Genomic DNA, 21809 nt, shown 5'->3' on the forward strand with positions numbered 1-21809 from the left:
TTCTTTATATGTGAGGGCTGATTTCCCGCAGACATCATTGTTATGATGGCTCATTTAATCAAACTGTTTAATTGCTCCGGTAATCACTATCATCATCACAGGTACTCAATCATTCATCATTTTCGAGGGGTTTATTGACCTCTGGAGCTCATTCTCTGTGCCCATTAAAATCTAGCCAAATTTCTATAACTGCCCTTTGGGTTTTTTAATTATTTATTTATTTTAGTTTCCAAAAATCTTAAAATAACAATAATTTAAAAAAAAAAAATCCCTAGCTGACTCAAATCCATTTTTGCGGTGTATATTTAAGAACCATCTATGTATGAGGCCACATTCACAACTGGGTACATAATCATTGATAAATCCCACTATTAGCGGGATAGTCTGTTTTAGATTTTATGTGCAGGGGACCGTGAACGAGAAAAGGGGGGGGGGAGGACAAAAGTGCAGCAATCGATAGTTTGACCATCGCTCCTCCCCTAAACTTCAAGCATCCCCCATGATTGATGATCTCGGGTAGCTTTGGTAATTGACTGCTCTGAGGTAAGGCATGTTTTAGTTCCAGCAAAGTGATTGGGCGACAGAAACATACCAAAATTAACGTGTGTGTGTGTGTGTGTGCGTGCGCGTGTGTGTGTAAGTAAAAGTTCATCGGGTGCTCAAGAGGAGGGGGGTGCACCATCTCACTTAATTTGCTAAATCACCCAAGTGTAATTAGCACTACCATTAGAAGGCATTACCGAGTTAATACTTAAGCATACATTCCACAAATACAACACAGCTAGAGAACAAGCTCCAGAAACATACCTACATACATAAGTACATTGTACACACGAGACGCAGTGGCTGGCTCAGAATGAACGTGCAAACAAATTCGACATCACATTTGGGCTTAGCCTACAAAAAAGTGACCAGGACGTGGTTTTAAAGCCGCTTTGAAAGACTGCAAACCTCCTCCCAAAACTAAAGGGACTTCCCTCCTCCTCCCCCCTTCCAGACATCACAACTGTGGTTGATAGAAGCGATCACTTAATGAAGAACAATGCCAGATCTAGTTTGGATGAGGTGTTCTCTTCATGTCCTGGAAAATTAATTTTTAAACAGCGTAATGAATTTGCACAGGAAAGAAACCACACTTGAAACATAACATTCTGGCAGAGACGCAGTACTTCGTACAAGCAAGCTGGTTTCCTATGGAAGATCAACTTGATATGCCCCTTCACATTTTACCTGTCTATTCCCACAGACTTGCATACCACACGCGGCTACAGTAATAGCTGAAGATTAAAAAAAAATTGTTAACAATATGCTAAACAACGCAGTTAAGCAGGATATATTTCGCTGGTAAAATAATCTAGTGAAAACCAAACCAGGTCTAGGCTTCTATCGTACTTTTCTTCTTGCTTTCTGCAGTTTTCCCTCTTCCCCTCTTTCACATAAACACTCTCTCTCTCTCTCTCTGTCTTCCTCCTCCTCTTGCGTCTCCCTCTTTCTCACACACTCTCTCTTTCCTATATGAAAAGGAAGGTTGATTTGCTACGGGTCTGTTCTGTTGGATGGCGCCCCCCCCCCCCCCCCATGTGGAGTGGAAGCAATCCTGATTACATACTCTGCATATCACAGGCTTTATGCTCGCTCGCTCGCTCGCTCTCGCTCTGTGCTCTCCTCTCCCTCTCCCCTCTCCCTTGTATGTGTCTCTGTTGTAGGACTGGCTATGGCCACCACTACTTCCGGGTTCCGTCATTTCATTCTCCCGCCGATCAGCGCTGCAAAACTGAGCCTCTTCTATAAGCCAGCCAGCAGCCAACCTGCCAACACTTACTGACACTCACTCATCTCAGAGAGAGAGAGAGAGAGAGAGACAAAATACCTACCAGGAAAAAAAAAGAGAGAGAGAGAGGAGGGGGGAAGTCCAGGTTTTGCAAACTATTCAATTTTCTTCGCATCTTTCCCCACCCCTCTTCCTAGTACTTACAAAAAAAACCCTATAGCGATCCTAAAAGGCAAAACCCAAACGCGGAGTTACTGGAAGAAGAAACCGGGGTTAAAAAGATTCCTCCTCTCTTCTTCATCATCATCAACCATCATTCATTCACTACCTTGACATTCCCTGGCTTTGATTGACAGCTGGAGTGGCAAAAAGCCATGAGACACGACCGTTTGGTTACCTGTGGGTTGCGGACGGGCCGATCGTAACCTTCAGTTTGGGGGCTTGACAAATTTTTTTTTTTTTTTTTTTTTTTTTTTTTTTTTGCTTAGAGAAAGAAAAACGGAAAAAGAGAGAGAGAGAGAGAAAGAGAAAAAGGAAAGAAAGAAAGAGAGAAAAAAAGAAGAAATACACAAACATCGTGGTTCTTGGCTGCTTATTTTATTATTATTATTTATCCAGACTGGAGAATAGGAGAAGTCTTTAAGTGGGTTTCAAAAAAAAAAAAAAAAAAAAAAGGAATCTTCTTCACTGTAAATCACTTTCTTTTCTGGACTGGGATATTAATATACGACACATCCAGGAGTTTATTGGAGCGCAGACTGATGGCGCAAAGGGTAGGTTTAAATCTCCAACACTTACCTATATATAAATCCTCTCTTAAGAGGGGCCTGTCCGATTTGCTCTCCTCTGTTGCTGATGATGATGGCGGCCAGTATTAAAAAATAGCAGCAAAAATTATTCACCAGCTTTGTGTGTGTGTGTGTGTGTGTGTGTGTGCGCGTCTCTCTCTCTCGCTCTCGCTCTCTCTCTCTCTCTCTGTGTCTATGCAATTGTTCCACGCTTTTTTCCTCTCCAGCTTTTCCCCCAGCAGCGCGATTTCCCTGCTACTCGAGCTGCTCAGTAGCACGGGTTTCACAGGGGAAGGCTTTGCTGCTGCTGCTGCCGCTGCCGCTGCCGCCTAGGAAATATACATATATCTATACACACATATCTTGCTGCTTGTTTTGTCTCTGACTTTGCCAAGGACAAGGGGAATTGCTACTAAATAATGTTTCTGGTAACTTTCAGATTATTTCCCCCCTCCCCCCACACTCCCTGCCTTCTCCTCCCTGCTTCCCAGAGTTTAGTTCTTTATTTATTTATTTGCTCTTGATTCTGTTTGTTTATTCCTTTATTTCTGCTCTTTGCTTTCTAATTCAGAGTAACTCGAGTTTCTCCTTCATTTCCTTCCTTTTCATCCCAGTTTCCTTGTTAGGGTTTCTTCTTCCTTGATTGAAGCAGACCTCTCTCTCCCCCCCCCCCCTTGTACCCCTTCCTCCTCCTCACACGGCCCCCCTCCTTCCCCAACCCTTGCTAGCCTCTTGCACTTGATTTTATTTTATTTTATTTTATTTCATTTTGTAGAACTCTCCCTCCGTTGTGGCTGTTCCTGTTTGGTTTTGCTCTGTTGTGTCTGTCTGGGTGCTTAACTCTCTTCTGACTTTTGTTGTTGTTGTTTGTTTTTTTGGTTTTTTTTTTTCCTCCTCCTCCTCCTCCTCCTTCTTCCTCTTTCTCTCTCTCTCTCTCTCTCTCTCGCTGTCTCTCTCTCTCTCTCTCTTCTGGCCCATTTTTTGACAGTACGATGAGCTGCCCCATTACGGCGGGATGGACGGAGTAGGGGTGCCGGCTTCCATGTACGGAGACCCTCATGCTCCCCGGCCGATCCCCCCGGTTCACCACCTGAACCATGGGCCGCCGCTACACGCCAGCCAACACTATGGAGCCCACGCCCCGCACCCCAATGTCATGCCGGCCAGCATGGGATCGGCTGTCAACGACGCCTTGAAGCGGGACAAGGATGCGATCTACGGGTAGGTACATGCAGGGCAAGCCGGGCGCCATAGCCCGGCTTGCAGCGTGTGTGTTTTGGACATAGGAATGGGAAAGAGGCAAAGGACAGGAAGGGTGCTAGAGAGAGAAAGCTCCCATCAGTGGAGATCGGGCTGGCGAGTTTAGAGGGTTAACTGTGCCTAAAGTCTCCTTTGGAGAAAAAGCCTTGGTAGACACAGTTAATAATGGTTTTAGGAGATTCATATACACAACTCACTGTTCTGTAGGGAGACGTCGCATGGCACTGTATTCGTAGCAGTAACACTAATAATAATAATGAATAATACATAATTTTAGTCTGATTACATAGGAGGGACATAAGTACTTACAGGAAATGTGCACCAGCAACATACACTCTTACAAGTGGAAGTTGTTGTTTTTTCTCGGATAGGCACAAGTTAGGAATTGAGACAGGGGGTGGATATCACTGCGTTGGATTTTAGCTGAAGAAGAGTTGTTCTGGTTGATCAAGATGCCATAATAACACTCCTCCAGCACTGTAAATAAAGAAGTATTCCAATCGCGGAAGACAGAGTAATAATAAAGGGGCTCACTTCTTGCAGACAACTCTTCTTTGAATTGGAAAAAACTGGAGGCAGTGAGCTGAACTTCCCCGTTTAGAGAGAAATTTGTTTTTTGAAAAACCCCAAATCAAAACAACAACAACAACAAAAGCCCTCAACCCTGTACCAATGCTTGGGGGAATGCCACAGATTCTTTTCAGTGCAGTAAATTACCCCCAAAGAAGAGATAGTAACCTCTATGACATAAGTAGGGCCTCCGATCAGAGATACAAAAGAGGAAAATAGGCAAACACGCACTACTTAACACAGAGATTTTTTTCCTTGACTACTCCAATTATGGGAAAATATTTCTAGAAGTGCTTCTCCCTCTTTCTCTATCTCCCCCCCCCCCCAGCTCAGTTATCTAGACAGCTGGTATTTTACTTGGGTGTGCTTTCTAAGCCATGAAACTTCACCACATTTTTGCTAGCAGTCTCCTTTAAAAATAATAAAGACAAAACCCGATGCGAAGTAGTTGAAACGATTTGCGTAACCGTGTTTCTCATTTCAGGTTGTCGCTTGGGGGTACGGGGTGGGATTGTCCTGGTTTCATTTTATTTTAAGCTGTGGCCCAAAGTGTAAAATTCGCAGCTGAGCTACTGTAAGGTGTGCATGTGTTTGTTTTGTGATGTGTTTAGCTTCTTTTTTGTTGTGGGCTTTGAACAGTGGATGCGGTTTGGGATTTTAAATGGTGCAAATATTTTTTGAAGTTTGAATTTGTATTTGCCCGGTTTGAAGGCGTCGTTGAGGGCTGCCGGGTTTAGTGTGTGTGTGTGTGTATATATACTTGTTGAATAGAGCTCTTCTTTCTTGCTTTCCTCCCCCCCCCCTTTTCTTTGTGTGTCACTGCCCGGTAGGCACCCGTTGTTCCCCCTCTTAGCGCTGGTCTTTGAGAAGTGCGAGCTGGCGACCTGCACTCCCCGGGAGCCTGGTGTGGCCGGCGGGGATGTCTGCTCCTCGGACTCTTTCAACGAGGACATCGCGGTCTTCGCTAAACAGGTCCACACACTTTTGAACTGCCTTCTGACCCCCAGTCTCCCCATACAATCACACCACCGATTACTGCACTTTCCGAGAGAGAGAGAGAGAGAGAGAAACCAACCCCAACAAGCCCCTATCCCTACACTGGAAAGGAGGTGGAAAATGTGCTCTCCCACCGATCCGAATTGGCCGTTCCCGACTGTTGACACGAGTTCACCCAAAACCCTCATCCCCCCAACCTAGCAGTCACTGTCATCGGGTTTTTAGCCAGACACACTCGGGCATGCAGAGAAATAAAAGAGAGGAAAAGGAGAGGGCTCTGTGAGAGGGGCACCGGGCTGGCTGCAGTTTCGACTGCCCCCCCCCTGCATAAATGGTTATTTCCCGGAGTGTAGTAACATTATAATCTGGCCTGGGCATATTTCGCTAGCTTGGCACATGTTTTTCCTTCGAGTGATGCGGTTGCGGAGCGTTGGACGGGGGCTGTAATTCACCCTGGTTTCCTTCTTCTCGCAGGTCCGCGCTGAAAAGCCGCTTTTTTCTTCAAACCCAGAGTTGGACAATTTGGTAAGGCTTACACCTTTGCCTTCGCCCTCCCCCCCTGTGCTATAGCTTGTGATATTAATGACAAGCACCTTTCTAAACCGGGAAGGGTTCCTCGCTGTAAGCTGGAGGCGCCCGATAGTTACAGGTTCAGCCGTCCAGGGTTTAGGACCCGGGAGGGGGAAAGCCGAAAGATGAAAAACTCCATCCAAGAGGGTTCAAAGAGCTTCACTTTTAAAGTGAACCCGGGAAACTCTGAAGTCCCGATGCATTGCAAACCTGTGTTTAAAGCCACGGGAAGCTAAAGTGAAGGAAATAACTGCTTAAGAAGAGAAAGCTGGAGATCTCGAGAGCAATTCTTTTGCTAATGTGGACGATTTCAATAGTAAAAGTGCCTAAATCCGCTTGTAGAGAAGATGCCAAACTTTGCATCTCGAGCATTTCCCCCTTTTCTTCTTTCTTTTGAGGGGGGGTGGGTTTGCCAGTGTGTTTGTTTGGTCGCTGTGCGGACCCTCAGAAATAAGGGCTGGGGGAGACAGGGGAGGGGGTTTCTCGAGCTCTCAGCGAAACACTAATCACCGCTCTTGAAATAAATATGATACAAATCAAGTGCTTAGGTTAAAGTGAATCGAAATTGCTCAGGCGTGACCAATGAGCTAAAACCTGGATAATGAGTGTGCACCCCCTCTCTGCTCCCTGTTCTGCACGGACCCCAGTGTGTCCTTCTCACACATAACTCCTCAAACCTTGCTCCAAACTTTCTTTCAGATGATCCAAGCAATACAAGTACTAAGGTTTCATCTTTTGGAATTAGAAAAGGTAAGACTAAGGGAGCTGGGGACAGATACTCCCACTCGCATTATTTCCTCCTAATTGATTTGTTGTAGACCCTTGTAAGCACTGCCAAAGAATTTGGGGGGAAACGCAGGGTGAGTGATGCTGTAACCTGTGCCATAAGCGCATGTGACACTGAGCCCAACCCGGCATTTCTTTTTAATTGCAATTCGAATCGGGTCCTTTTAAAATAGTTTAATCCCTTTGCCTTCCCTCTTAAATGTATGCTGCGAGTTCGCCGAGTCGGAATGTTATTTTCAAAATTAAATAACCCTTGCTCTAATCCAGATCTGATCGTCATATTAACCCCAGCCAGCATTAAATATTATGATTAAGCCTGGGGTGACGGTACCTCTGGGGAGTAACTATGCTTTGAGGTGAGACTAGGATCTTTTCAGAGAATAAGCGCCCTTATTTATTTTTACAAGTCCTGGAAATACATACATCTCTGCCCCAGTTCAAACAGATCCCATCACAAGTTACCAGCGATACCTGGCTGAATTGTGTATGCTCCAGCGATATTGACTAGGTCCAGTTTCTAGAGTTTTTTGTGTTATCACCAAATCGGATTGTCCTCTACAGACTAGACTGAATCCAGTCTCTCTCTCTCTGTCTTTCTCTTCCTCTCTCTCTCTCTCTCTAACTTGTTGCTGCGGCAAGTCTCTAGAGAATAATATGTGCTGCAACAATTTCTGTATTGTTTCCTTGCCTTCAACTATTACGCCCCTTAATTAGAGTTACTCGTGGAGTAGATCACAGAGTTTCTCTTGCTACCAAAAAAAAAAAAAAAAAAAAAAAAAAAAGTTGCAATCCGATATTTTGCCTTCTTTTTTTTTTTTTTATTTTCAGGTCCACGAGTTGTGCGATAACTTTTGCCATCGGTACATTAGTTGTTTGAAAGGAAAAATGCCAATAGATCTAGTTATTGACGAAAGGGATGGCAGCTCCAAATCTGATCATGAAGAACTTTCAGGATCTTCCACAAATTTAGCCGACCATGTAAGTCTTCTTGATCCCTTTATAGCATTTTTAAAGACTCTAACCTGCTTAGAAGTCGCCTTTTTTTAGCCTGTGTAAGTCTCTCTCTGCCCCCTCCCCCCAGTCCCCTACGAGTTTTAAAGCTCTTCCTACAGTCGATCTCCCCCCCCCCCCCCCTTCTCATCTATCTGTAGCTGAGGGAGTTTGCTTATGATTTGTTAAGTTTCCTGATCTGGGCGACTTGCAGCGATAGCAAATTGTCTGTTTGATGTGGCGATCGGTGCTTTTTCTGCTTTGCCAACCCTGTAATCAATGCAGCCGTGCAAGGAAATAGAGTCGAGAAAGTTAGGGAGAAAGTTTGGTGATTTTTTTCGCCCCTTGCGCAGATGACAAGTGCTGAGAATTATTGGCAGTTTTACATTGCATGAAGAAAAGGGTTAACACATTGGAGTTTCCAATGCTTTTGCTTTATAGCAACTTATTGTCAAAATGTGGACTTATTGCCAAGTGCCTGAAGCCTCTTCATAATAAAAGATAGTAACTTTGATGAACCAATTATTAACAATGTATTACAGAAAGCTGGGGAGAATTATGATTGAGTAACCGTAGGTTAGCGGTTGATTTTAATACTTTAGTAGTTATTGAGTTATTGTTATGTGTGCAGGACTAAACGTTGATGCTTATGGTAAAGGAGTAGCTTTTACTTCTTTGCGTTGTGTTTTGGAGCAGATCCAATGATGCTTTAAAAAGTGCATATACAAATAAATAGACATCTACAGGGGGAAATGGAAGAAAAGATTGCAGCTGGTAGCGGAGAAAAGGGAACGAAATAGCTATGGTTAAAAAGAGTGGGTGTGAACTATAGTTTATTTATAGGAATGCATCCCTGGGGGGAAAGGGGTTTACACAGTTTTAGATTCAATTGAACTCATAATCTAAATGATACATCTAATATTTTAGCGGTTGAAATATTCATTTAACACTCGGTGTGTCTTAACCATACTCTCTGCATAGGCGCCTAGCTGTCTTTTCTTGTGTGGTAAGAAAAGTAGATTGAAATTAATAGAGAATCAGGTTTCTATGAGCTTTTTTTCTTTTGAAAATATGTCGTTTGCGTATTTAATAATTGTATTTGATCTGCATTGAAGTTCATCATAAGAAATAAAATAATATATTTTTTAAAAAATCTCCAATCCGGAGTGCTTAAAGTTCCAGGACGCTGAAAATGGTTTCTGTATTCAAGGCTTTAGCTTTCAATTCTTCATTTGTAATTGGTAAACCTTGTGGGGCTAGATTTTCATGATAGTTTGCATTTTAGACTTATTATTTTCAAATAAAAATGTATGCAGCAGTTACTGAAAGTTTCTCTGCTTATCCGTTATCTCATCTGTAGATAATAGAGTCTATGAGGCATGACAGTAGTTTTAAAATATCTCTTTTATGGCATTTTCAACCCTAAATTCGGGTGCACAAGTATTATGGGACTAATAGAAAAGAAAATTTAAATGAGTGGCAGTCTGAAGGATATAGGCTCATTTTGTATAATTCAGAGCAATACAAAAAAACCTATATTTTTTCCAGTACAGTTTCTTTTACAAGAGTGTGTTTCAAGTGGAAGTGTAGAAATGGAGCATGCTGATGTTTATATTGAAGAGATTAGATAAACTAGCCTGTTTAGGGTTCTGGCAGATGGCGAATGCTCAAGCCAATTTGCAGTGTTCCATTATAATATTTAAATTCACACACAATGATAGGACAAGGTTGGAAGGGGTTAGCATTTTGATAATTTGATAACTATTATCTTCACTAAGAAGAATCTCCTGTTGTTTTTGTGGCCCAAAAAACAAACTCCAGTAAATATGACAACCCATTTATCTTGCGCCCATTAGGGTTTACCACTTCATTGGGTATTATAATTTAAAGCCTTTTATTTCCTGGAGATTTGAGCTATAACATTTTTTACTTTAGCCCCCTGCTATTTGTTTTGAAAGGAAGCAATAATTTGTGCAACCAGAACACCAACTGGGAAATGAAGAGTTGTATCATAGTTACATTTTATTCATGCGTTTTGGGAAATGTGTCTCCTTACTGGATTTTTTTTTTTTTTTTTTTTTATGTTAGCTTGTTTTCCCTACAAAACTTTGGAACTCTTCAATATATATATACTGCACTGGGCTGTATTAAAGAGTGTATATACTGCACTGTTCTACCTTAAGGAGTAATTCACTTCTATTATAAAGAAGGAAAACCTTTTTTAATTGTCAGGATGCAAATAGCAGGATAAAAACTGAATTGTTCATTTGTGAGCATCTACCTAAGAAATGGAATAATCCAAGCATGCAAATTTGTCCAATTTGACTCTCCAGGTTTATTTTTTCATTTGGTTTGATATGCATATTTAATACATAGCCCCAGGCTAGATCTCATTTGGTGAAAGTTGGGGCAGAGATGTTGATGATCTCCCTTCAGAAGGACAGAGACGGCATGTTGTTTCCTCTGTTTTATCTGTTGGCCCATTGTTCTGATCCACAGATCTTCCTCCTGGTTTTATTTGCACATGAAATACTAGAAGCAGTTCAACTGATTGGCTATGAATAATGACAGCTAAAAAGAAGTGTAGTTTAATTTGTTGTGTGCCAAGGTTTCTCTTGTGGAGGTGACAGTTTGTGACAGCTGTTTGACACCCCCAAAATCCATACACCTCTATTCTTATTAAGAGGTATCAAGCTACATTGTGTGTGTGTTTTATGTGTATGTGTGGGGTGGGGGTGGTGGCAGCGGTATATTAGGTACTAATGCAACTCTCAATATTATTCCTTTTGTCACACTTGAAAATATAGCTGAAGGAAAGTAACTCAAAGAAATCTGAGACTAGCCAATATTTACAGTGTGACTTCTGAAAGCGGGATATTCAGATATTGCATATATCCTTTCTAGAATTCGACTGCTGTGATATTTATATAATTTAATTAGGGGGAAGGAGGGAAATCATTGATCTCTGCAGAAGCAATACCTATGCTGGAAAAGCAGCCAGTCTTATGCAGTCTTGTCATATTTGTTTGGTAATGAATGAACATATTGAATTTTATTTTAGTGCAGTATTAACTGTTATGTAATACAGTGAGTGTAAGGGGGGCAGGGACTTTGTAAATCAAATTGTGTAGTGCTAGTCACTGAAAAGCTGCAACTTTTGTTATTATTCTGCTATGTTTAGTAAATATAACAGCCCATAATTAGTGTTTGAAATTTTAACATCCTAATTTTTTGTTTTTGCTCTGAGGTATTAGGTTATAGATGGAAAGAAGTTAATTACAGCCATGCCCTCCCTGCCTGCAACCAGATCAGTTAAGGGGGTGGGGGTGTGAGTGAGTGGGGGTGGGGGAATCTGCCCAAGCTGCAGTTCAAGTTGAGTTTCCCAGCAATGAAAATTTATCATTGTTCAAAATAAACATGTAGGGCCCAATCCTGCATTCCACACGCACTAAACTCCCACTGAGGTTGATCATCAATCTTCTCTTTAAAAAAAAAAAAAAAAAACTATCCCAGTTTGAAAGCTCTATTGCTTGTGGGAGCAGGATTAGAGCCTCAGTCTGCTTGGCATTTGTTTATATCCTATAGTTAGTTGAAAACTGAGGTACTAACAAATCTATCATTCATCAAATGTCATTAAAATAGGAAGGTAAATGCATAGCTAGCTCCTTTTTATAAAAGAATCTTTGACAGATTAGAAATCTGATGTCCTAGCTGTAACACAGAAATAGTAGTTTGAATGTTAAACCGTTGTGTTGTCAGATCAGGATACATTAGCTCTCCTGATCTGGTGTTTTGATCAAGATGTTTTAGTATTCTAATACTTTTTAAAAGATTAGTGCTGAGCAACTTAAAGGTGCGGTGCAAATCAGAAAAATGAAATATGGGGCTCTCGTATGTCTGTCCCAGGTTGTATAGTCTTGCCTGTTGGTAAGATTTCATTGTCAGCTGAGCAGCGGACAAATTATTAAGGGCCTGGTACTGCATTTTCTATGCAACCCAAAATCCCATGGACTTCAGCGGGAGTTTTGTGTACACCAGGAATGCAGGAGGTGTCCTTCTGGCTTGTCAAATGTCAAAAGGGACATAGTAACTAGATAGTTACAGTAACAGGAATAAGGCAAACGCTTTTATATAACCAAGTTTCTTAGTGTGTGGTTTAAGATTCGGAATGTTACTATAGGCCCTGAGTGAGCTGCAGCCATGTGTCATTGGGCAGCTTCTAATACATTAGAGAATGTTGCATTTTTCTAGCTGTTTGATTGCTGGTGCCTTTCCTGAGCACTTCAGTACAAGTAAATTTGACTATTTTTATTTGATTAAACTTCATTGTGTTCCCAAAATTCAAGATAATTCATTTCAATAACTCATTGATGTCGGTGTTACCTCTTTGGTTTTGGTTTGTCTATCTGATCCCAAGTGAGGTTGGAAAATTATCTTTACGTTCTCCCCCTCCCCAATTTTTGTTTAGGTTGCACACTTAGTGGCGCTGGATGTTGCCTGTATTCTCCAAGATTATGTGAATATCTCACACTGTTGCATGATAATAATAATTTAAAAGTGGTAGTATCACTCCAGAAGAAGTGTTGCTAGAGGTGTAAGTAGGAGGATCACTTATAAAAATCTTGACCGTTCAGGTCTTGGTTCTGTACAGAGAGGTGGTTTACATGTTTGATTCAAAGTTTAACAGAGAAGGACAAGGACTTTATATATCTTTTAAGCATTATGCCACTTTCTAGGACTGTCAACAGTTCTTCCTGAAACTTACTCAAATGCAAAGTCAGTGTGATGAGAATATCAATTTTTTTTAAAAATAGCCATTTATGAAGATTGCACGTATGTAAGAATAAGCAAATTACACCTTTTCAATAGACCAAAATACCTTGTGTTCTGTTTTACTTGTATAATGCTGATGGATAATGCATCATCATTAAATCATTGGGCACTGCTTTTAAATATAGTCAATAATATATTAAATACAGACTGTGAGAAAGTAAGCCTCAGTAATACAGAGCGTAGACTTTACTGTAAACATATATATCAAGCCAAATGAGAGTTTTTCATGCTCCACTTATTTATTGAAAGTTTTTTTTATATATATGTTTATTATTGCCATTCACCACAGCAGTCTCTAAGATCTCATATCCTGAATTACATTATTATATCATATATGGGCATATATGAGGTTTTTGTCTGGCACTGTATATTGTGTTTTAATATATCATAGCATGCAGGGCCAAATTCTTGTCTTAATCACTTTAGGAGTTCCATTGATCTCAAAAGTGCTGCTTGTGCGAGTACGGTGAGCAGAAATTGGCTCACAGTTTCTGGGAAAACATTACCATCGTGACACTTGTAAAGCTTCGTTTTGCACTTGAAAAGTTGATTTACAAGAACTACCTTCAAATGTTGTGTAAAATTAATTTAAGTTATCTTAACTGAGAATCAGACATGTAGCTGTTTTATTTGTGCACTGTAGTTGTGTAGTTTCCACAATTTTATTTGATAAGCAAAATGTATGGACCCAATCCTGAATTTATTGTACATCTAAAACTTCAGCTAAAGTCTGTGAGCGGAATCCTGCTGATAACACTCATGAGAGTATTATTTGAATTCAGTTGACCTGATTTTGATCTTACTTACACCATCATAAATCAGGAGTAACTTCACTGTGCTTAATTGAGTTATACCACCATAAAACCAGTGTGAGATCACAATCAACTCCAGTGGGACTGCTTGCCAGACTTTGCCCAGTGGAAGTTTTAGTTGCACAAAGAATGCACAATCATCCGGCACTACATTTGCATTTACACAGCCATCTCAAAAGAGTTAACCCACCAACCTTTGCACTATAACAAGACAAGTGACCGGCACTGTGTCATATTAACAAATCAGCTGCCTGCATGCAATCCTGATTTAATAAATGATTGTTCTGTAGCAAATATGCTTTTGGAACATCTCTCCTTAAGAAATACTGTACTAGTTAAAAATGCTTACAGTTTCCCCCAGATTTGCTGCATCAACAAAAGAGTAACACATCAGATTTGCTTCATATACCCAGAGACTCTTGTCCTTTCCATGCTCTTTTCTAGATTTAGCAAAATTCAATGATGGTGCTAAATCAATTTTTTTTAACTTTCAAGGGAGAAAACACTGGCAAAATTGTGTTTTCTAGGGAAGGCAGTGTGTGTAAATGAGAAACAGTGGATAGCAGCAGAGTGATCTCCTGTGGCCCTGCTAGTACAAGCTTTCCCCATATTGTCTCCTGCTTTTATATTAATTACAACTTGCATTATCAGCTGCGAGTCTGTAGCCCGGCAAATAGAAAATACTGCCCCTGGAGACCTAGCTTCTTGTATCTATTTTCCATCTCCTTCTATTGTGCTCCACTCAGTATTCACTGCTTTTCTCCTGGTAACACTGCTCTTTAACACAATTAGGTAAGAGCAAGAAGAGCACCATATTTGACTCCCAATTATTAAAACTATTGGGAATAGATACATGTGCACTATCTGCCTTCTATGGTACACTGCAGTAGTTTAGTTCATGATTAAATACATGTGCATATACGTTATAGTGTGTGTATGTGTGTGTACATATCTATATAAATGCATTTTAATCAGACCACTCTCATAAGATTATTTGATCTTCCTCTGCAAAACATCTTTTTAAAGCTAACAATATTAATCACAAATTGATGAGAAGCCATGTTAACATATAACATCCCTATCTATCTATAACTCTTTTTAGAGTAATACTGTGGGACTGATCCAAAGCCCACTGAAGTCAATGGAAAAAATTGCCATTAACTTCAGAGGGCTTTTGGATGAACTCTCTATATGCTTAATAAATTGTATTGATTAGGTCCATCGGAGTAATCCCCTTAAAATGTATATTTGGGTTCCACTTCTGTTTCAGTATTCGTAAAATTACTGCGAGTGACTGGGCATGTGGCCAGGAAGATTTTCTTGAGGAATGCAAAGTTGGAACCTGTCTAGGAAAAAAGTCAGAAGTTGGATTATACACACACACACACACTCACACACACACACACACACAGATATCTTAGTCCAAAGAAAAATAATGGTGCCTCATGATCCACCCTTATGGTTACTGATCACAGTTTTTATAATACAAAAAAGTAGTTAATTTCCCTGCACTTAACATATTCTTAGCATTTTACAATTGCAACTTGTAAATAGCCACCTTATTATTTTTATCTCTCAACAAAATGCTGCCAAATTCTTTTCCTCAAGAAACCTGTGTCGCAAGAAATTCACTGAGTTCCAAATTAATACAATCTGTCTTTCTAAAACTCGGTCTACAAACTGAGGTCAAGCACAACTTGGACTGGTATATATAGCAAGGGTTTTTCGCTGCAGGAAGTCTGATTCAGTGATGCTTTCCAAATCACTACATTTTCGGAACAGAAAACTGGTCCAGCTTTTGATATACCGTATGATAGGTTTTGGATGACATTTTCCTTAAAACATAGTTGAGGTGTTACTGGTTAATTATTGTAATTTTCATATGTGCAGTAAGGAGCTTTAAGAGCAACCAGCTTAAGAGAGCCTGTAGTGCATAAAATTAACATAACTCACTGGATTCTCTGAAAAGTTTAGCCTAAGTGAACATGTTACAATTATTATATTCTAAAAGAAGGTTCCAGCCTGATGTTGTTGGAGGGCTAAACTCATGCCATGCTATTGTTTCTTTCCTTTTTCATGTATTTCTTCTAGCTCTTTATCTGATTACCATCCGGCAAACAGCTGACGCTAAGAGGCTGCAGAGGGCTGAAGAGCTCCTGTCTGCTGTTTGCCTTCAGCTTGAAGCTATTTGAGTGGTTTCCTAACTCAGAGATAAAAAGAGGAGCTCATAGGCACAACTCTGTTTTAATCCAGGCTGCAAAGAAACTTGCTCAGTCTTTGCATTTTATTTCTCTCTGAATTTTTCCCCCACCTTATTTTCATTCCTAGTCTATTTTTAATAACATCTGAGCTGCTTCGATTCTTATTAGACTTTTCATCTTTCTTTTTGTTTTCATTTTTACCTGACTTTGCGACATGATGGTAACATACTTTTTATTACTGTTTTTGGGATGGCAATAATTAGCTTTTGGTGGATTTAGTTTAGCAGACTCAACAAACATATAATGCTATTGTGTATTCTGTAATGTTTGATAGTCTTTGTTGCAGTTCTATATTAGAGAAAGTATGTGAGTTAGTTCAATAGAATTTGTATCCTGAATCCTGTCAGCACGTTGTGGATCCTGGGACAAATCCTGCCTGAGTTACTCAGATGTGTAGTCCAATTGATTTAAGAGGAACTGTTTGTGTACATAAGGCAAGCAGGATTTGGTTCCCTATTAGTTTTTGGTTACTTAGGGCCTGATCCAAAGCCAGCTGAAGTCAATGGGATCATTTAATTGACTACAGTGGGTTTTGGATCAGGCCTATAAAGTTTTGGTCGGTTTTGTTGTAAAATATTATCTGTCTGCTCCACTATATATTGCTGTAATGCACATGGTATCAATCAGTTTTGGGAGATTACCTAAACATGGTTCATTGTGTATACAGGGCCTGATTCCGAACATATGTACACTGGTTTTACACAGGGTAACTCCACTGATTTAATTTGATTTACTTCTGATTTACACAGGTGTCAGCAAGGTCAGAATCAGGCCCCACACTGTATTTTCATCAACATTCATCATTCACGAATCTCGGTATTTGCTGATGTAGTAGCTCAGGGTGTGCGTTATTTTCTTAACCAAGATTTTTTATTTTCCAAAACTTTTCTTGTTTGAAACTGTTACAATGTGCTTAATTTAAGTTGTCACATACAGGTGACAAGTAATGCGGGTCCAGCCCCCAAGTCTGATCTGTTTCATGTGTTCTTGCTCTCCTCTTTTGCCAGAGGAAATTCCATCTCTTGCCTGCCTTCATGTGGTGCTGATAAAGCTCTTCCTGTACAGTAGAATTCCTGTTTTCCTTTAAGCAACGGCAGGGTATCGGGAATGATCAGGAAAGGGGAGGAGGACCAGGAGGAGACTACACTCAACAAAGTAGCACTGAGCTGTAACTTTCAGTTTTCCTCACTTATCCTTTTAAACAGCAGTTCTTCACTCCAAGAAAACCAATACTCAATAAATTAAAAGCTACCATGAGTTATGTGAATGAAGTACAGTAGTAGAAGTCTTACTTAGCCAAGTATTGTCAAACTTCATGTCTGTCTTTTATATTCTTTTTTATTGTATTTTATGTGTATTAAAGTAGAAAGAATTACATAAAAATCACCATATATATTATTTTATATAATCACCTGGTGATTATGCTTGACAGTTGTTGTAAGCGAACTGTTAGAGTGATACATCTAGAAAGTCTTTTAAAATGTGTCATATTGAAGAAAAAAATTCTTTACTAGTATATATAATGTGTTTCAGAGGGAGCTTATTTTTCCCACAGCTCTCCATTTGCTTGAAGTATTTCCAGCATTCAAACTGGTGGTGGAGAGAGGGGTGTAAGGGTATGCTCCCTTCCCATCCATTTTTTCCTTTACTTTTTAAAAAAACTTTCCCCCTCCTCACCTAAACAGATGTGGCAAAAATGTGTGAAAATGTGACACTATTCCCACCCCAGTTTGAGCTTCTAGTATTAAAGAACCCCCTGAAAAAACGTGTCAACTCATCTGCAAATAGTTCATCAGGAAATACTAAAAACTTTTGGCAGAAGTTTTTTACTGCTCTCCTATTAAAACAATTAAACCCAGATAGCTGTTGGAAGAGTAAAAATCGGTCCTTTATTTTACCAAATAAATCGTTGTATGTCCTCTGCTTCTAACTGCTGAAGACATATTACATTGTACAAACAGTATCAGTATTTGGCACGTTTCACAAATGCTAATGTGTATACTTTCCCTCCCCCCCCCCTCTGTTTTCTTTCTGTTCCTCATTTGCTATTGGAATGGGAACTGTGGAAAAAATTCCTTGGCATTCTGACACCAGAACCCTTCATCTTGGAGAGACCACGATGATGCAACCTCAACGCATTCAGCAGGCACACCGGGGCCCTCCAGTGGGGGCCATGCTTCCCAGAGTGGAGACAACAGCAGTGAGCAAGGTAAAAGGTCAAACTTTTTCCCTGTGCAAAGTAGGCATGACTAAAATAACTTTGGCTTTTTTATGATATCAGTACATCTGCCTTAGTGTAAACATGGAGTGGCAGGCTTGCAGTGTAATCAGCTGTAACTTAGGGAGACAGTATTTCCTTTTCTTAACCTACTTAGCTGCATTTTATTATTATTTCAAAGCGAAATATCTAATCTTCAAACAAGCTTTGTAATAACAATTGATTAGTTCTGCCAATTCCTTTACAAATTTGGTTATCTGCAGTTTATTTTTGTGTGGTGTAAGTAAATATAATGACAGGCATACTCTCCAGCTGTGATGCAGTAGTTTGTACTGGACTGTAAACAGAGAATTTAATTTGTAATATTAACTATAAAAGGACTCCTATAGCAAACCGTAAATCTGTTACATCATATAAGGAAGATGCAAAAGTCAACTCTGACTGACTGAAAAAAATCCTGTGCAGTGTTTGCCTGTATAATATTTGTTCTGAAATCAGGAATCTTGAATGCTTTATAGAGACAGACTCAGGCTGTAAAATTCAAGTCCAGATCTACATTTTGAAAGCTCCCGACCCTCCAAAGTTCAGGAGGGCTGATTCTCTACAGCCTTGCACTTCAGTCATTTATGCCCGTGCCAACTGGGTGTCAAACACTGCCATTCAGACTGGATAGCCTTTTACACCTGCCTGCTTTGCACTCCCTTAGCACAGGCATAGATGACTGCACAAGGTGCAGGGCAGTGGAGAGTCAGGCCCCAAGTGTTCCGAAATTGGGTTTTGGTGGAACCTCTTGTGTAGGTGGGGAGCGGCTCATTGTAACTTTTGATCTGGGTTCAAATTTTAAATCCCCCCCAAGGTTCAGTGTGGTAGTAATAGTTACTCTTTGGTATACTGAACTCCTTTTGTTATAGATAATTTGTACAGTGTGCATTTAGATTATTGCTGCTAGAAAGTGGAAGAGGATATGATCTAACGTCTGATCCCACTCCCATCTGAGTCATTCAGAATCTTTTCATTAGCTTTAATGGGAGTGGGATCAGGCCCTAAGGCAATGGGAGTCATTCATTGACTTTAACGGGATTTGGACCGGCCTGTAATGAACTATAACCGCTACAGCTGCTAATGACAAGGAGGGCTTCATTTAAAGTAGCAGGTCAGGGAAAGCTCTAATAATTACCTAGCAAAATTTATTGTTTATAGATATAGATATAATCAATATGGATTTCTTGTCAGTAAAATTATGTTGATTTAGTGGAATATTTATTTATTTACTTTTAAAGCGCCCATCCCTGTGGCATACGGGAGTATGATATAACTTAAATACAACAAGGCATTAATCTAAACTGTCCTTCCCAAGCAGGAACTAGACCCCATACGTATATCCATGCCCTATTCCCAACCATCATAAATAATTCAGCGATGGTCCATCATCAAACAGTGCTTGACCACAAAGACCGGTGGTCTTGTACTGCAGCTTGGATGACAGAAAATTTGAGCTCTGGTTGTTAGCCAACAGGAATGGGTTCCATGGTCATGGGGTCCTGCACCTGAATATCCAACTTCTAATCTCCAGGCATGTAAATCTAGGGGCTGTCAGCAGATATTCCTAGGCTGACCTCATGATTTGATATGAAGCATAGGCAGAGGTCACCCTAAGGTAGCCAGATATAAGATCTAAGATATATCATTCTAAGTTATGGTCTGTGGTATTGTGTGCTCATAAATATATTATACTTATTTAGGCATCACGTTGGCTCTTACGTAGGAACCAGTTTAAGTACCTGAATGTTGCCTGGTGTACTACGGAAAAATGTACCTAAAGCACTTCCCTATTTACCTGGTCTGTTTCCTTTTGAAGTGCCAATCTCACTAAATGTCAGCAATCCAATCGGCTGATGGCACTTGAAAGATGTGGCTGGCATGATCCTGTGGTGTTTAGGCAAAACTCCCATTGAGGACTCTGGCCTAGATTGCCTCACACTCACCCACAGCCACCAGCCCATGGGAATAACAGCAAGAGGGGACCTTATTGGAAGAGAATTCTACAAGGATCCCCTTTGTTGAATTTTCCTTGGATTGTTCCATTGTAGGGTCAGGATTTGCCTCATAGCAATAGAACATCCAGTGGTTCTATTCCCAAGGCCCTTGGATCCCCAGAATTTGAAAGACGCCACAGCCATCTGTGAGGAGAATCTGTGCCTCTCCTCCAGGTCTGGGACCCTCTGATCCCACCCTGGCTGGCTCTTTGATCATTTGGCTCCACTGAAAATGCACTGCCAAGGCTCTCCTGTGCTGCCGCCTCTAGGGCTCCACTTCTCCCATGGGGATGGAGGAACTCATGAAAGAGTTAATGCAGGCGCAGATTGCATTAAAATCCCAGTGGCTTTTTCGCCAGTGTCAGGAGGGGTGGCAGAGGTAAGTGATCCACATCGTTCCTCTGTCCTGCCTCGTGACCTCCCATCCTTTCCTCTCACTCATTCCCCTAGCCCACCCCTTCTCAGCCGCAGCTCTCACCCTTCAGGGAAGATCAGTGGGATCTGGTGAAGAGTGGATGGTGCCATGGATGCTGTTGACCCTCTGGGCAGGACAAGGTAGATCCACACAAAGGGCTCCTCCCATGACATTATGATTGGAAAGAATCAAACAATAGGGGAGTTTTGCCTGTTTACGGAGGGCAGTATCCAACTCAGAATGCCCCAGCACACCGACTTCCATTCAGCATCAAAAGGGTTAATGCAGTAGCAGTTTGAAATTAGTTAAAATAGTTTTGGCACTGAAAGAGTTAAGAAAAGGGCCTTTGGGCAGTGAATGATGAAATATTATCCTAATTTTATTAGTGGTGAGTGTCTGTGTTGTTTTTAGCATGTCACCTCAGCTGCACAAGGGGAAACTACACTATATTGATTATCTAACAAACATAACCACTGGTTACCTGTAATCTTCCCAGCATTTATTGACTTTATCCTGGTTCAGATTCACAGACCCAGGTCAATGTCACAACTTACTATTGTAGTGAATAGTAAATAATGTAGTAAATAGAATCAGCTTTTTTTCCCCCAGTGAAAGGGAGAAAGGGTTAAATATATCTAATAATAAAAATAAAGCACTCTAAACATTTTACAAAGGAGGGGAAAAAAAGGAGAAGCTGATTTAATGGTCTAATGAGGCCATCTTCCAGAGACTTGTTTTGTGTAAGGCTTGCTTTGACCTTTCGCTTTGCTCAGGAGCCCAACGCTTCATTTTTCACATTCTTGCAATTACGTTAACGCTTCAAGCATTTCTGACTCCAAGTCAGCTAGCAACACCAGGCATAACTCAACACTGTGAGTTTTTCTCCTCTCTGTAGATTCATTAACAGGTCACTGGGGTCCCAACTGAAATTTAAAACTGACTGGTTCTGTTGGGTTAGCTGAGTTATGGCAAGGGAGATAGCAGGAAAGGGGCTGAGAGAAGGGGAGGAGAGAGAAAAAACCCTGGGGTTTTTGCCAGGGAATATATGTGCAAAGCCCTAAGCAGCACATTAAAAGGTGTGTATGGCTTTATCATCCAACCATTTTGTTTGGGGAGCAAATCTGTGAATCTGTTGGGGGACTACGTTTTCCTTATAGCTGTGCAAAATAAAGTAAAATGTGTCTTTGCATATGTAATATCGAAATGATTGCTTTAAAATGCTAACAACTTCTAATGTTCTGTATTGGTTTATACCATGGTGATGGATATGTCCACTCACAGACTTTAATTCTTATTTAATCACTTTATGGGATGTTTCAAATAATGAATATGGCAGTTTATGCAAGAAAAGCAGGAAATCAATCTTTTTTTAAAGTTTAAAAACATGTGGTCTATGGGAAACCACTGGGGAATAGTTTTAGTTTCATATTTTATGACACAAGGATTGTATACCCAGTTTGCCATAGTCTTAGTTTTTTAAATCCTTAGAGTACTAAGCATCCA

General features: G+C 40.5%; 1 protein-coding gene across 6 annotated transcripts in view; it reads left to right on the forward strand.

Annotated features, from left to right (window-relative positions):
- The first annotated feature begins 2294 nt into the window (after nucleotides 1-2294).
- MEIS2 (Meis homeobox 2) overlaps nucleotides 2295-21809 on the forward strand; it is a 180718-nt gene continuing 161203 nt past the window's right edge. For 3 of the 6 annotated variants that reach the window (XM_067558054.1, XM_067558048.1, XM_067558050.1), the window contains exons 1-7: nucleotides 2295-2544; nucleotides 3548-3780; nucleotides 5220-5361; nucleotides 5860-5910; nucleotides 6655-6705; nucleotides 7570-7719; nucleotides 17732-17846. In XM_067558054.1, the coding sequence (XP_067414155.1) occupies nucleotides 2533-2544; nucleotides 3548-3780; nucleotides 5220-5361; nucleotides 5860-5910; nucleotides 6655-6705; nucleotides 7570-7719; nucleotides 17732-17846 (754 nt within the window). In that variant the 5' untranslated portion in view covers nucleotides 2295-2532. Of the gene's footprint in view, nucleotides 2545-2848; nucleotides 2988-3547; nucleotides 3781-5219; nucleotides 5362-5859; nucleotides 5911-6654; nucleotides 6706-7569; nucleotides 7720-17731; nucleotides 17847-21809 lie in introns of those variants that run through there. The other 3 variants (XM_067558049.1, XM_067558051.1, XM_067558053.1) reach the window with 2 other exon arrangements.

This window comes from Emydura macquarii, unplaced genomic scaffold, assembly GCF_026122565.2.
Source record: "Emydura macquarii macquarii isolate MOO-44397 ecotype Brisbane River unplaced genomic scaffold, CSIRO-AGI_Emac_v2 contig_1876, whole genome shotgun sequence".
In the NCBI taxonomy this organism is placed as follows: Eukaryota; Metazoa; Chordata; order Testudines; family Chelidae; genus Emydura; species Emydura macquarii.